We start from the raw sequence: 14,193 nt of genomic DNA, 5'->3' as shown, positions 1-14,193 counted from the left end.
GCATTTACATGTCTCAGTATTATGTACAGAGCTTTCTTCTTGTCAATTTCAAATTCTACAACTTGCTTTAAAAAGCCCAAATATTTGTCCAAAATTTTCCAGCCTCTACAGTTTAATTCTCTTTCTTGATTATGGTGTGGTGGCAACACTGTCTTATCTTCAACTTTCAACAACTCAATTTTCCTTTGCCTATTTAAACATAAGTCACCAATTCTCATCTTTTTCTTTGGAGAAACCACTTTAATTTGAAGGTAGTTTTTAGCCTTATCAGTTTCTCTCAATTCTTGTGACAAGTTGGACTCCGCAAATTCTGAGAAATGCTCCAAGACTTGAATAACAGCATTGTAGAGATCTTTAAATATCAAATTAATTTCCTCCATATTTCTTAACAGTAAGATAGATTAGGACGCCCTCCAATGCCTCAGGAAGGTAAAGTCATTAACGCTGTAACTGAACACTCTCTCCACTTTTTATCTCTGGTGTGGCCAATCAGGAAAATAAAAAGTAGTAACAAACAGCATTCCCATGGGAAGTGAAAGCAAATAGATCAGAACTCCAATTTGCAGATTCGACGAAGAAGATAAAGTTTTATATCCCTCAAAAATCACTTTACTAAAAAAAGCAATAAAGAAAAACAAAATTCTTTAAATCTTTAAATTATAAATAAATGTATAAAAATTTTTTATACATATATAAAAAGCCAAATTACCAAGTTAGTAATTTTCAAAAATAATGAGAATCACCAAGAGATTCTGCATTTCTTTGTTGTAGAAAGCCTCTCTTTGGTAAAATTCAAACAAAAAAAACTTGGTGCTGTAGAAATGGAGTGGGCAGCTTGAAGGTCCATTTTGGCTTCAAAGCAGCTTGGGAAGAAGATGATGGCCCTGCCTCCCAGCTGATCGCTTACTAGTCAATCGCAAAACAGAGTTTTGCAGTCTTCTGGCTGTGACCAGCCGTCTAGAGAACACATGGGCTGATTCCCTGGGTTCTCCTTAATCTGGAGAATGCTTCTGGGCTCCAAGGAAGCCTGTCTGAGCCCAAGAAAAAAATGCCACTCTGATAGGTCAGTCCGCAGACAGCTCAAAAAACCAGCTCAAGCCACCACTGTCCCCACCGGAAGGCCTAGTGATTGAAATTAATAGTATCAAACATGCAGTCACTGGTATTAAGACTGTCCTAGAAAACAGTGAAGAAAATGATACATACTAAAGGATAGGGCCATCTTATCATTCCTGATGAAGACAGTATTCCACAGAATGTGCAATGCAAGTGTATAATCTATCTAGAAATAGTTCTGATATGATGACAATCAGTAGATCACTGTTGAGAATAGCTTGAAACCATTAGTGACCAAAGATATGATAGCCATACCTCAGACAAGGATTTCTTATTGTCTTGATATAGTCATTTAGAAGTTAAAATCTGTAACAAAAATGATAAATAGGACAGAAAAAGAAAGATGGAGAGAGAAAAAGAAACAGGAAGCAGAAGGACCTGGAGCTTTTGATGGAGAAACAAATGACAGTCTTTGTAGTATGATCATGCCTTCAATAGGTAAAATATATTTATGCCTCGGATTCAGAAAGATAATAAATTAAAGGAGCCAGAAGCCTTTACTATATTTTCTCAGCCAGAGTTATGCTTTGATGAAAAGCATGAGTTTTATGCTAAGTGGAGGAAAAAGGAGGCTGGGAGGTAAATGATGCAGCAGAATCGTCTTCAAAAATGGAGGACTACTACCGGATCCAGCTTACCACTGGGCAAAGAAAAGGCATTTTTGCTTAAGCTTAATGGGCCTATGCTTTTGAACAATTCCTACCACCTACTGAAGCCCTGTGCATCATATCTGCACTGTTACTGACACAGTCCAAACTGAAAAAAGAAGTGGGACAAAATTCAGGATCTGAAGTCCGAGCAATAGCTGACCAGATTTACCAGCTAATACAACCTGAACAGGTATCAAAGCAAAAATATGTGTTTTGAATTCATTCTGGATGATACGTGGATTAAAACCACTGCAGTCTGATGTGGAAAATGGCACAAGAGAGGCATTTTAGTTTATCTACATAACATTTATTTCTTGGCTTGTCTCTAGATTATCAATTTGTGCTGAGGACTTGGCAGTTAAATTACAAGCCATGTCCTTGGAAGCAGTCATGTCCTTTGGATTTCAAAGCTACTGGTGGCTCAAAGCCTGAAACATGAGAAATGATTCCAAAAGTAGGATAAGTATTGGAGACACTGAGATTAAGCACTGAAGTAAGTGATACATACAAAAGTTATCAGAGGCACACAGAAAGTCTATTTTGTATGTTTTGGGCTACAGGAACAAGAATCAATCAGATAAGGAAGCAAGAAAGTGGAGAGTTTGCTACCTCACTCAAAGCAAGAAGAGATACCTGTGTCACAATAATTAAAATTAAAGGACACATACATCACATAATGAAATAAAAACAGGTATCAGTAACATGAGATAAAAGAAAAAGCGCGGGAAAGATAAAGGAATGTACTTAAAATGTTGGATATTTTCCAAAACGCTACTGATGTGATTGTACTTACAAGAGACTGAATAGAGTTCAGACAACCAATGGAGATATGCCCCCCCCCCCCACAAAAAGTGGGTAGGTAGGTAGATGAGAGCCAGTTTGGTGTAGCGGCTAAGGTGCCAGGCTAGAAACCAGAAGACTGTGAGTTCTACTCCCACCTTAGGCACAAAGCCAGCTGGGTAACCTTGGGCCAGTCCTTCTCTCTCAGCCCTAGGAAGGAGGCAACATCAAACCACTTCCAAAAAACCTTGCCAAGAAAACTGCTGGGATTAGTCCAGGCAGTCGCCAGGAGTCAACACTGACTCGAAGGCACACACACACAAAAAAGGGGTGGGTGGGTGGGTAGGTAGATATGGTGCAACTGTTTTCAGTTGATCAATGGACTGGGAACAATAGATCTGCATGACTCAAATCAAACCTTTATTACAGCCTTTGGGCCAGAAAGCACAACAATAAAATACATAGACCTGTAATTATTAATAAAACTTTTAAAAAATGCAATAAAATTACATAAAATACATTATTCTAGTAACTGTAATACAAATAGCAGTGGCAATCACAAAATTTTGTGCTAAACTTCAACTGTGGGTAGGATGGATACAACAAATAATAGCACAAAATTGGGCAACCTGGAAAGATATGTCAGGGTCCTGATCAGATAGAAGCAGTGACAGATAGACACTGTGCTCTGCGTGACTGAATGTGCCACAAACTGCAGAATGTTTCAATCAATAAAGAAATTATAAGAACTAGTAATTTAAAAAGACATACTTAGTTATTTTGAGTTGTTTGTACATGCAGCAGGATATAACTAGGCCTTTAATTCAATGATTGAATTTATTACTTTATTTATTTGATTTACCTAGCCGTCCATCTAACATACATGACTCTGGGCAGCTCACATCATTAAATAACAACAACAGCAACAAAAAAAACCCAAAACCAAAACAATAAACAGTTACAGGTAAACAATTAAAATAAAATAAAAACTAATTAAAACTATTTAAAACCACAAAACCATCTGTGGAAGAGTACAATCCATACAATTACTAGCAATATAAACAGCTCACAGGCTTCATACTACCACCAGATCCCCTGGCACAATGACAAAACCATGTCTTAAGAGCCTTCCAAAAGGCCAGCAGGGCCAGGACCAGTCTAACCTTGGGGGAATGATGTTCCAAAGGGCAGGTGCTGTGGCAGAAACGATTCTGCTTCTGGGTTCCATCAGATGACATTCCTTAGCAGACGGGACCTGTAACATGTCTCGTCTGCCAGACCCAATTGGAGAGGTAGATGGAACCAGGGAGATGTGGCCTGTCAGATAACCTGGCCCCATGCCATGTAGTGCTTTATAGGTCATTACAGATAGTCCTCGAGTTACAACCATTCATTCAGCAACCATTCAAAGTTACAACGGCGCTGAATGAGTGGTACTTATGACCAGTCCTTGAAGTTCTGGCCATTGCAGCACCCTGATGGTCAAGTGATCATGATTTGTGCACTTGGGAACTGGCCTGCACTTAGGACAGTTGCAATGTCCCACAGTCACGTGATCGCAATTTGTGACCTTCCCTGCTGGCTTCCCACAAGCAGAGTCAATGGGGAAGCCACCAGGGAAGGTCGCAAGTTGCTCCTGTAAGTCGCTCCTACTCTTTCTCCTGAGGAGCCCCACTACAAAGTACCCCCCCACCCGCACTCCATAGCATGCACCCACCTGCAGCACCCCTCCGCCAGCCTGCAGCCCCCACCAGTGCTCCCTAGCACCCACCTGGGCTCCCTAGTGCCCACCCGCAGCACCCACTCATCCCCTTGCAGCACCCATACACCGCTCCATGCTCCTTGCCTGGGATTCCCACCTCTTCCTGCTTAATGACCCACATGATCCTGGGGTTATGACAGCAACTGGAACTGCTGGGATTGCTGTTGCTAAGTGATGTGGTCACGTGACATTGCACTTTACAACCACATCGCTTAGCAATGACAATCCTGGTCCCAATTGCCATTGTAACCCAAGGACTATGTACCAGCACCTTGCATTGAATCCAGAAGCAAACTGGCAACCAATGCAGCTTGCAGAGCAGAGGTGTAACATGCACTGATCAAGGAGTGCACATAATTGCCTGCACTGCTGCATTTTGCACTAGCTGTAGCTTCCGGATGCTCTTCAAGGGCAGTCCCAGGTAGAGCACATTACAGTAATCCATTCTGGAGGTGACCAGGGCATGAGTGATTGAGAGTAGAGCCTCCCAGGCCAGGAATGGGCACAACAGCACACAACCCAAAGTTATGGAAAGGCCCTCCTAGCAACAATTGCTACATGCTCATCAAGCAGGAGTTGTGAATCCAGAAGGACCCCCAGACTGCACACAGGGTCTGTTATGCCTCTGAGCTACAACAGGGCTAGAGACACTCTTAGGCAACATATGTAGGACAAAGGACAACAAAATGATTTAGGCAGAGTATCTGAAAATTTCAAAACCTAGAGACTTAAATAGCAATAATTATTATTCCTGAATAACAGGAACCAGACTATTACCTTGCTATTTTAATTGTGCCCATACACTAGAAAAAATTTCCCTGAGTACGCTTAAGTGCCCTGCCATCTGCTTTTTTAGATGCAGATTTAATACTGTAGTGGCCTTTTTAATGAACGCAGTTTCCTCCTGTGGTTCTAGAACTAGTGAAATGATTGAGCATATTATCCTGTATTATTTTTAAGAGATATATGAAATGACTTGATTTTGCATTTTTGTCTGTTTTTGCACATGAAAATTATTGTTATGGTTTTTTTCCCTTTATCAGGTAAGTAAGGTAGTAAATAGCTCATAAAATCAACAAAAGATTATTGCAATTTGGCTATCATCTGGAAGTTGGCTATGTATTCTTTGCCCACACTTCATGCAGTTTAAGTATTTGTATTTTTGTCGCTGGTCTGGGATTGCAATAAAGTTACCAACTTGCTTATGAACTCAATTAAAACCAATACCAGGGTTGATTTACAACGACTTTATAATCCAAAAATTGAGTAATACTATGAAACATGTTCTTGCTATATCATTGAAACTATTTAAATCAATATAATCATTGAAACTATTTAAATTAATATAAGAATTCTATAAGAAATAATATATTCATTTACCTTTGGTTTTTTGTTCAGCAGCCTGAAAGACAAAAACAACAAAATGATCAGTCAGTGGCCCGATTTTTATTGAAGACAACTGTGAAAAACAAAACAAAACTTGCAGCCCCAACAATCAGTCACAGCATACATAAAACATGATCACCACGTATATATGGTCTGTCCAATTTTTGATTTGATGGTTCGTGTGATTTTACAGAAAGAAAGATCAGAATAACAGTAGAACACTTGAATTTTTTGTTTATGTCAGCCTACATGTTAATATTATATGTAAATTTCAGGCCTAATTACTTTTACTATATTCTGTTTTAGTGTTTTAATAGTGTTTTAATTATATTTCAACTGTGGCTTTAATTTTATTTTTACTATTAGTGGCTTCTGAACCATTGTAGTTTTCTGGAGGAATGGGACTTCTCCACTGGTTATGCAAATATGGAAGTGCTTCCAGAACCAATTTAGTGTCATGAGGACAAGCAAGAATGAACGTTGCCTCCTGAGTCTCTAGTTGGTGGTATGCAAGCTTGGGTCTTTCAGAAATCTTTGACTGTAAACTTCACAAACCCAAGAATTAAACAGTTGGAAAATACCAGGTTGCTCACCTCTCTTCTAGCATGTCACATTTTATACATAACCTCATTCAAAAAGCATAGGCTCAAAATATTTTTATTACAAATAATGGAAGAAACACAGTAAACACACAGGTAATTTATACTGGCTCTAGTTTACAGTGATCAAAATAAACTGTAGCTTTGCCATCAGAAAATATTTGAATGTACAATACATATGCTAAAATGATATATTATGAAATAAGTCACTTCAGTATATTTCTACAGAACTCTTCATATTAATTACACATGCATTTAAATAATTATAAAAATTAAGCTATAAAAAGTATCTAGAATGTCAACGATTTAATTAATTTGGGTAATGAAATATGTACATTAGTGGGTACGCTTGTGTTCATGTGTATATATGCGCATACCACACACAAAGTATAATTCACAAAGTATAATTTACAACCATTCTAGTGTGACACAGAAAGAATTTAACTATTTAAGTATCTCATTAATATTTGAATGAACAACTGATATTAAACATATTAAATACTGTAACTTATAACAGGCATGGTTCAGACATATATTTTAGATACATGAAGGACTTGAACATATTCAAAGGAGTTTTGAATTCCCTCTGCTGCTTTAAACATTTCAACACCGTATTACTCTGAATAGAATATAGATAAATAGAATATAGCATAAGTCTTCTAAGAGAAGTCTGTTCCCTTCTCTCTACCTACCTTGAACAATTTTATTTAAGAAGGCTGTTTTAGATGTCTGATTTTATCATGCGTTCTGCTGATAGTTTAAATCGCTACATTTTTATTTTAGTTTATTGTGTTGTTATGTTTATTTTATATTATATCATTATTTTTGTAAGTTACCATGTGTATGCCAATAAAAAGAAAGGAAATTACAGTAAATAATTATAGTAAATAGTTTTATTATAATTACCTCCATTACCAGCATCACCATACCAGCAGCAGCTGCTTTAATTTCAATAAGTTTGCATAGGAGCTGATATGTGACAAGCTCAAGCTCAAAGTTTTAGTATATGGAACTATATATATGCAACTATTTTGCACAGTTCATTGTAGTCATCTAGCAGAGCACAGCAGAGTTGGGGCTGGGGAGGATGTGAAAGTATGGGTCCTAACACTTCCACTGCAAGCATCACCACTGTTCTGGAGGATTCTCCAACACTTTGTAGTAGATTGCCAGCAAGGACAGAAGGCAGTGATGAAGATCACCTATTCTTCCATTCAGCCAGCAAAAATATTCCACTGGATTAACCGGATATATACTGAAACAGCCTGTCATTTCAAGGTGAGCAAGAACATCCCTAGATCCATCCCCATTAAAAAAAGAAAAAGATGATTGGGGTTATAAAATAAGTAATGGAATAGCACATATTAGGCTTTTGTTTTCTACTTCTCTATAGTTGGAAAACCATTCTATAAGATGATTAGAGCAAGGTATCAAAAGGACATCTGGATCTTTTAATGGTTACACAGAAGGAGAATTTTATCTTCCATCTAGTTCTAATATCCAATAGTACTGTGATGGAAGGAATACTCTTGGCAAAATCTGTGGAACATGTTAAGTAATGGAATAAAGTATGTTATTATAAAGAGCAATATATTTTTAAAAGAGTAAGAAACTATTAACCCTGACATCAATTAGTATTTCCAGAAAAACAGTCATTGTAAAGTGTTAAGTCATTGCCATGGTCGCCTCAGACAAATCCTCTTCCTTAGAAAGGGCAGGGGAGAGGGAGGGGAGAGGGAGGGACGGAGGAAGCACGCAAGCATGCAAGCAGGAACTGGGAAAAATGCCTCTCAAGTCTAATCAAGTAGTGTCAATAACCAGCTCTGAGATTCAGATGAAACCATTCCCAAGTGCTCTTGGCAACTCAAACTTAAACTCTGACCCCAGCATAGACACACAACCTTCAAGCCTCCAAGAATGTCTGTGTCACTGTATCAAACCCCAAATGGCAGTTAAGGGAAGGAGTGCAGGGGTGCTTGGTAAAGCACATTAGGAGTAATGGTCAACTTGGCAGTTAGGATCTACTCAGTAATAGGTTATCAGTTCTAAGCAGCCCAGTTTCTTTCAACTAGCTTTGATCAGCATTACTTAAATCTGAATGAAGTTCAAGTTCTTCCAGTATTTAAGCTTCTGCCTGAGACCAGTCAAATACTAAAATAGTGTTAATGACAGTTTAATTTTCAGTCTTGGCTTGAAGTCTTGTACAACTTTCTGAAAAACCTCATCTCTGACTGGACCTGACAGTTTTATTATTAACATTTCATCTTGTTGACTTAAATTCTGGTCTAGACAGGAACTGGGCTATTGTCTGTAGTAAGTGCTATCTGACTCTTGATTGTTTGACTCCACTTCTTACCCCTGTTGTGTGAACTTGAAGATGGGATTGTCATTTTTAAAATTCTGATATACTAGACATTTCTACAGAAAATTATTATTTCCTGACCCCAAATCAGAGTAGTGCCTTTATCTAAATATTACAGAACCTGGAAGTTATAAAAGCTGAATTTCTAAGATAGGAGAGCAAACTCATCTGTGCTCAGTATATTTTTCAGAAAAACTTTTATTACCTGGAAAGGAATATTTGTTAATAAATAAAATCTACCAGTTACAGCATTTTATGAAATATTACAAGCAACATAACCTGTAAGTGTTCAGGCTCTTTTTATGTTGCTGAAATATGTAATTTACCTGGGAATTACTTCAGGTGGTAATATTTAGCTACCATTCATGGACTGCTTAAACTGTGCTTTAATAAAAGTATTTGATCAAGCCAGGAGGAGATCTGCATATAATAGAATATAATGAAGAAGTGAAAATAAGATCAAATTTATGCATGTTTGGTAATTTTTACAAATGTCAGTAACACCTAATTAGACTACTTATATTTATCAACAAAAAGTTTTTCCAAGTCATACTAATGAAATTGGCTAACAGTGTTAAAATTATATAATTGGGATATTGACAAACCTTTTTCTGAGCACCTTCCTTCTTTTTCTTTTCTTCCTGCTTTTTCTTTTTCTTTTCTTCCATCAAATGTTCCTCTTCTTGTGTTTGTTCTTTTTCCCTATTTATAAAAGAGAATTTAACTTATTTTAGAGAGTGATCTAAATAAGGGAAGCCTGAATTACAGTATACGCCAAAATTATATGTCACCACACAAATTTGAATTTCTTCCACCAACAGAATTTAGATTAATGTAAATTATCATATATGAGACACTTCTGACATGTTACACGTGCTGTCATTTGTTTTACCTGCAGCTTACTAACTGAACACTAACAGAAACATTATAAAACCAGGAGCAACTGCAACAATGTATCTATTAAAAATATATACATAAAGCAGGACTGGGTATCACATTTAGTTTCAGTGCTTTCTAAATCAAACCAGGGCACTTCAAACTGCTTCTGTGGCTCTCAAAATTAATGTAGCTCTAAATGTATCTCCAATGTACCTCTAAAACAACTAGAAGAAATCAAAAGGGCTATGAACAATTAAGTAGTTCTGAGGGCTGCAAAAAGACTGACACTATGTCTAACCTCGCTTTCCAATATTATATTTAACTTTCATTTCTATATAAAACCTCTGGGCAGGGAGGAAGAGACTAATGGGACTGATTGACTGACAAATTAACTAACGATCAGCTTCCTTTATAGTGAACAAGAGGTCAGGAGTTTTCTGATCACACTGTTTTGAGAAGTTGAAACAAATATTCTTTGCCTGTAAACACTATTTTCCCCCAATTTAAAAAAACAAACAAAAACCAACAATTGTAATTTTTAGAGGCTTCTTGCCAATGGGAACCCATTACATATTCTGCAATTTTCATATACCTTGTCTACCAAACAGAAAAAATGGATTAACAAACTTCTCTCCCTATTTACTTAAGATTTCCCTTTGCACAAAACATCAACTTACACATTCGCTTGAAACTGAAGCAGCTTGATCATAAAATTATATCAAAAACTTTGTTGTTTATTCGTTTAGTCGCTTCCGACTCTTCGTGACTTCATGGACCAGCCCACGCCAGAGCTTCCTGTCACAATTACTCAAAAATTCCTACCATTATTTTTCTGAAACTGAACAGATTCCATCTTCTTAAAGGTATCTACTTTACTTGCATAAATTATTCTATTTTGTTAAAAGGGGACAGCCACTTGAGGGAGTAATCCATGATAGGCATGAGTAACATGAAAGTTCCCTTCCTTTTTCTTTTTTCTATTTGTTCCCTAAGATGCATCCAATAGTGTAATTTAATTTGCACAAAATTAGAGGTTATGTTCCAGTTTACTGTTTAGGCCTGATTCTTGTGTTGAATATAAAGGTCTAATTTAAAAACACATGAAACAAAAACAGTCAGAAATCTTGGCAGAAATCATAGCCAATTCCAGTATGATGGAAATGTAAATCTTATTCTAAGTGTAAGTGAAATAAAAATCAGAATATCTTCACTGTAATTAGAAAAAGCTAATTGCAAAATTACAAAAAAATGTGGCTGCAGGAAGGAAGATAGATTGGAAAATAATTTTTGTTGTTTATTCGTTTAGTCGCTTCCGACTCTTCGTGACTTCATGGACCAGCCCACGCCAGAGCTTCCTGTCAGTCATCAACACCCCCAGCTCCCCCAGGGATGAGTCCATCACCTCTAGAATATCATCCATCCACCTTGCCCTTGGTCGGCCCCTCTTCCTTTTGCCCTCCACTCTCCCTAGCATCAGCATCTTCTCCAGGGTGTCCTGTCTTCTCATTATGTGGCCAAAGGATTTCAGTTTTGCCTTTAATATCATTCCCTCAAGTGAGCAGTCTGGCTTTATTTCCTGGAGGATGGACTGGTTTGATCTTCTTGCAGTCCAAGGCACTCTCAGAATTTTCCTCCAACACCACAGTTCAAAAGCATCGATCTTCCTTCTCTCAGCCTTCCTTATGTTCCAGCTCTCGCAGCCATACGTTACTACTGGGAACACCATTGCTTTAACTATGCGGGCCTTTGTTGTCAGTGTGATGTCTCTGCTCTTAACTATTTTATTGAGATTTGTCATTGCTCTTCTCCCAAGGATTAAGCGTCTTCTGTTTTCCTGACTGCAGTCAGCATCTGCAGTAATCTTTGCACCTAGAAATACAAAGTCTTTCACTGCTTCTACATTTTCTCCCTCTATTTGCCAGTTATCAATCAAGCTGGTTGCCATAATCTTGGTTTTTTTGAGGTTTAGCTGCAAGCCAGCTTTTGCACTTTCTTCTTTCACCTTCATCATAAGGCTCCTCGGTTCCTCTTTGCTTTCAGCCATCAAAGTGGTATCATCTGCATATCTGAGATTGTTAATGTTTCTTCCAGCGATTTTAACTGCAGCCTTGGATTCCTCAAGCCCAGCATTTTAAGAATAATTTTAAGAACAAGCAAACAATCATGTTTTTGTAAGCTCAATACAGTACTACCATTCCTTTTGACAAAACATCATCTGCCAGAGGATTGGATTCTTTGTTTCCCTCCTCCCTCACTTCCCAAACCTACTTTGTGAAGTATTCTTATGCAAAGTCCACTGCACAAGCAGAGTCCAGTTGCATAATGAGGCATACAGTCTCTTATTTTTAAACTTTGAAAAACCATTTTGATTCTGTATTATAACACAGAATGTTAAAGCTATACTTGTTTGAAAATAAGCAAACATTTTATTACCAAAAGACAAGTTATAAATTAATGTTGGCAGAAAGACATTTCCTAACAGAAATGATCCCCCAGTCTATACTACAAGATGGGGGAAACGCCAGAGCAGATTTCAGGGAGAGCATGGGACCTTTATAGGAAATAAATAAATCTGTATTTTCAGATTGGATTTAGAAATGATATATACTGACAACTTAATTCACGACTTACAATCTAGTTTAAATAAAACAATTTTTACTTAAGAGTTGTCTTTGGATTAAGCTAAATCTGCCGTGACTTCTAGACCTGCCTTAGGCATGAAGCCAGCTGGGTGAGTTTGGGCCGGTCATTCTCTCTCAGCCCTAGGAAGAAGGCAATGGCAAACCACTTCTGAAAAACCTTGCCAAGAAAACTGCAGGGTCTAGTCCAAGCAGTCTCTGAGAATCGGACATGATTGAATGGATTAAAAAAAAAAATCTGCGAAGTATGCTAAATTTAAAAATTTCTGCACAATATATTCCCATGCTATTTTTCAATAGGCACAGTTACGGTTCATTTCCCAACTCTTCCCTGGCTGGTAACAAAACTGTCTCTCTCATGGGTGCTGTGCTAGAGTTTGTACATTGGAAAAATGGAGAAAATAGGCAGGCAGTCTATCATTCTTCTGCCAATTCCACTCAGTGTCAAATATCCAGGGTACAAAATCCTGACCTGTTGTGATAACAGACAAAACTTTTGACCCTGTACCACAGCTCTGAACAACCAAGATCAATAAACTGTGAATTATGCTGTTATACTGGCAGCAGCCATGAACTTTAATATAAATAGGGATTTTTAAAAAAATGTTCAAAACTCCATTATCTCTCACTATTCAATTACAGCTTGATATGAATCCTTTTCAAAGGGGAACATGAACAGTATACAAGGAAAGAGAGGCCCAGCACAGGCTGCATGCAAGTGCAGGAAGGCTAGGGGTGGACGGTGCAGCAGGGCACGAATGCAGTAAGGCTGGGGGGACTTCCCTGCTCGCTTCCCAATTGATTTTGCTTGTGCAAAGCTGGTAGGGAAGGTTGCAAATGGCAATCCCATGACTGCAGGACGCTGCAACCAGCATAAGTGTGAATTGCAAATCACATGTTTGCAGGGATGCTGCGATGGCCAGAACTTTGAGGACGATCATAAGTACTACTTGTTCAGCTCCATCACAACTTAGGTCCCTGAAGGAATGGTCGGTAAGCAAGGACTACCTGTAAAACGCTATTACCTATGGCATAAATGGGTCCAGAAAAACAATCAGGATAAGTGACTTCTGACTCAAGTTGGAAAGCAGAGGTAACCATAGACTCAAAAGATTTGGATGTGGAATGGTAAGAATCAATTATTGGTTCCAATCAACTAGAATATATTGGTTGATCAACACTATGAAAAAATGTTTAAATATAATAGATATGGGGAAATGGGGGCATTGTCAAATGAAGCACAGAATGCTAAAATCACTGACAGAAAAACCTTTAAATAAAAGACAAACCTTGCTCTTTACAGGAAATAAAGGATGCTAGAATGTACTCTAAGTAGATATGAGAGAGTTAGTAAAAAAAAAAATTCTGCAAATATAATAAAATCTCTATATATAAGTGTGTGTGTGTGCGTGTGTCTGTCTGTCTTTGTGACTTGACTGTTAGGTGGATGGCTTCCTGGATGCTAACAAAATCAACAGTACTCTGAACAACCACACCAAGACATGGAAAGAGATATGACTCAAGTGCTCATTGCAGCACTATACAGCCTTGGATTGTCTGTCTGTCTAATATCCCACCGTTATTTGTAGAAGTCAAGGTAATGTACACAATACTCCCACCTCCTATTTTTCGCACAACTATCCTTGGATGGTTGGCAGAGAGAGTATGATTGTCCCAAGAGCATTGGGAGCTAAAGAGAAGTTAGTTTTGAAAGGGATAGGCCAAGACTAGCAGCCTCCATAAGCTATAATAATGTAGTTAAGTGAACTGAACCTTTTCGATATGATTCTCTTGCATAGGGGGTTGATAAGAAGAGTCCCATGGAAAAGGGAACGCATCCCCAAGGAACACGCAATCCACTTTTCTCTGCTGCAGAAAATGTGTGTCTGATACAAAGAGGTAATTCAACCTGCCTTAAATGACCTGAAGAGTCCCTCCTTGGACCTAGTCGTTTTTCACAACTTTTGCTCAGTTTCCAATCTTCAGTTCCTGCAAAAGTGGCTGAGGAGGGAATTAGCAT

The 14,193-nt window shown here is 38.0% G+C and overlaps 1 protein-coding gene across 4 annotated transcripts in view; it reads right to left on the bottom strand.

Moving 5' to 3' along the window:
• The window catches only part of TNRC6C (trinucleotide repeat containing adaptor 6C), a 161,317-nt gene that overhangs the window by 108,615 nt on the left and 38,509 nt on the right, over window positions 1-14,193 (bottom strand). For all 4 annotated transcript variants that reach the window (XM_063292877.1, XM_063292874.1, XM_063292876.1 and 1 more), the window contains exons 2-3: window positions 9,261-9,357; window positions 5,689-5,710 (exon numbers count right to left, since the gene is read on the bottom strand). In XM_063292877.1, coding sequence (XP_063148947.1) covers window positions 5,689-5,710; window positions 9,261-9,323 — 85 coding nt within the window. In that variant the 5' untranslated portion in view covers window positions 9,324-9,357. The remainder of the gene's footprint in view (window positions 1-5,688; window positions 5,711-9,260; window positions 9,358-14,193) is intronic.

The sequence above is a fragment of the Candoia aspera genome, chromosome 2 (assembly GCF_035149785.1).
Source record: "Candoia aspera isolate rCanAsp1 chromosome 2, rCanAsp1.hap2, whole genome shotgun sequence".
NCBI classification, from domain to species: Eukaryota; Metazoa; Chordata; class Lepidosauria; order Squamata; family Boidae; genus Candoia; species Candoia aspera.
This window is presented reverse-complemented; position numbering and strand designations above follow the sequence as displayed.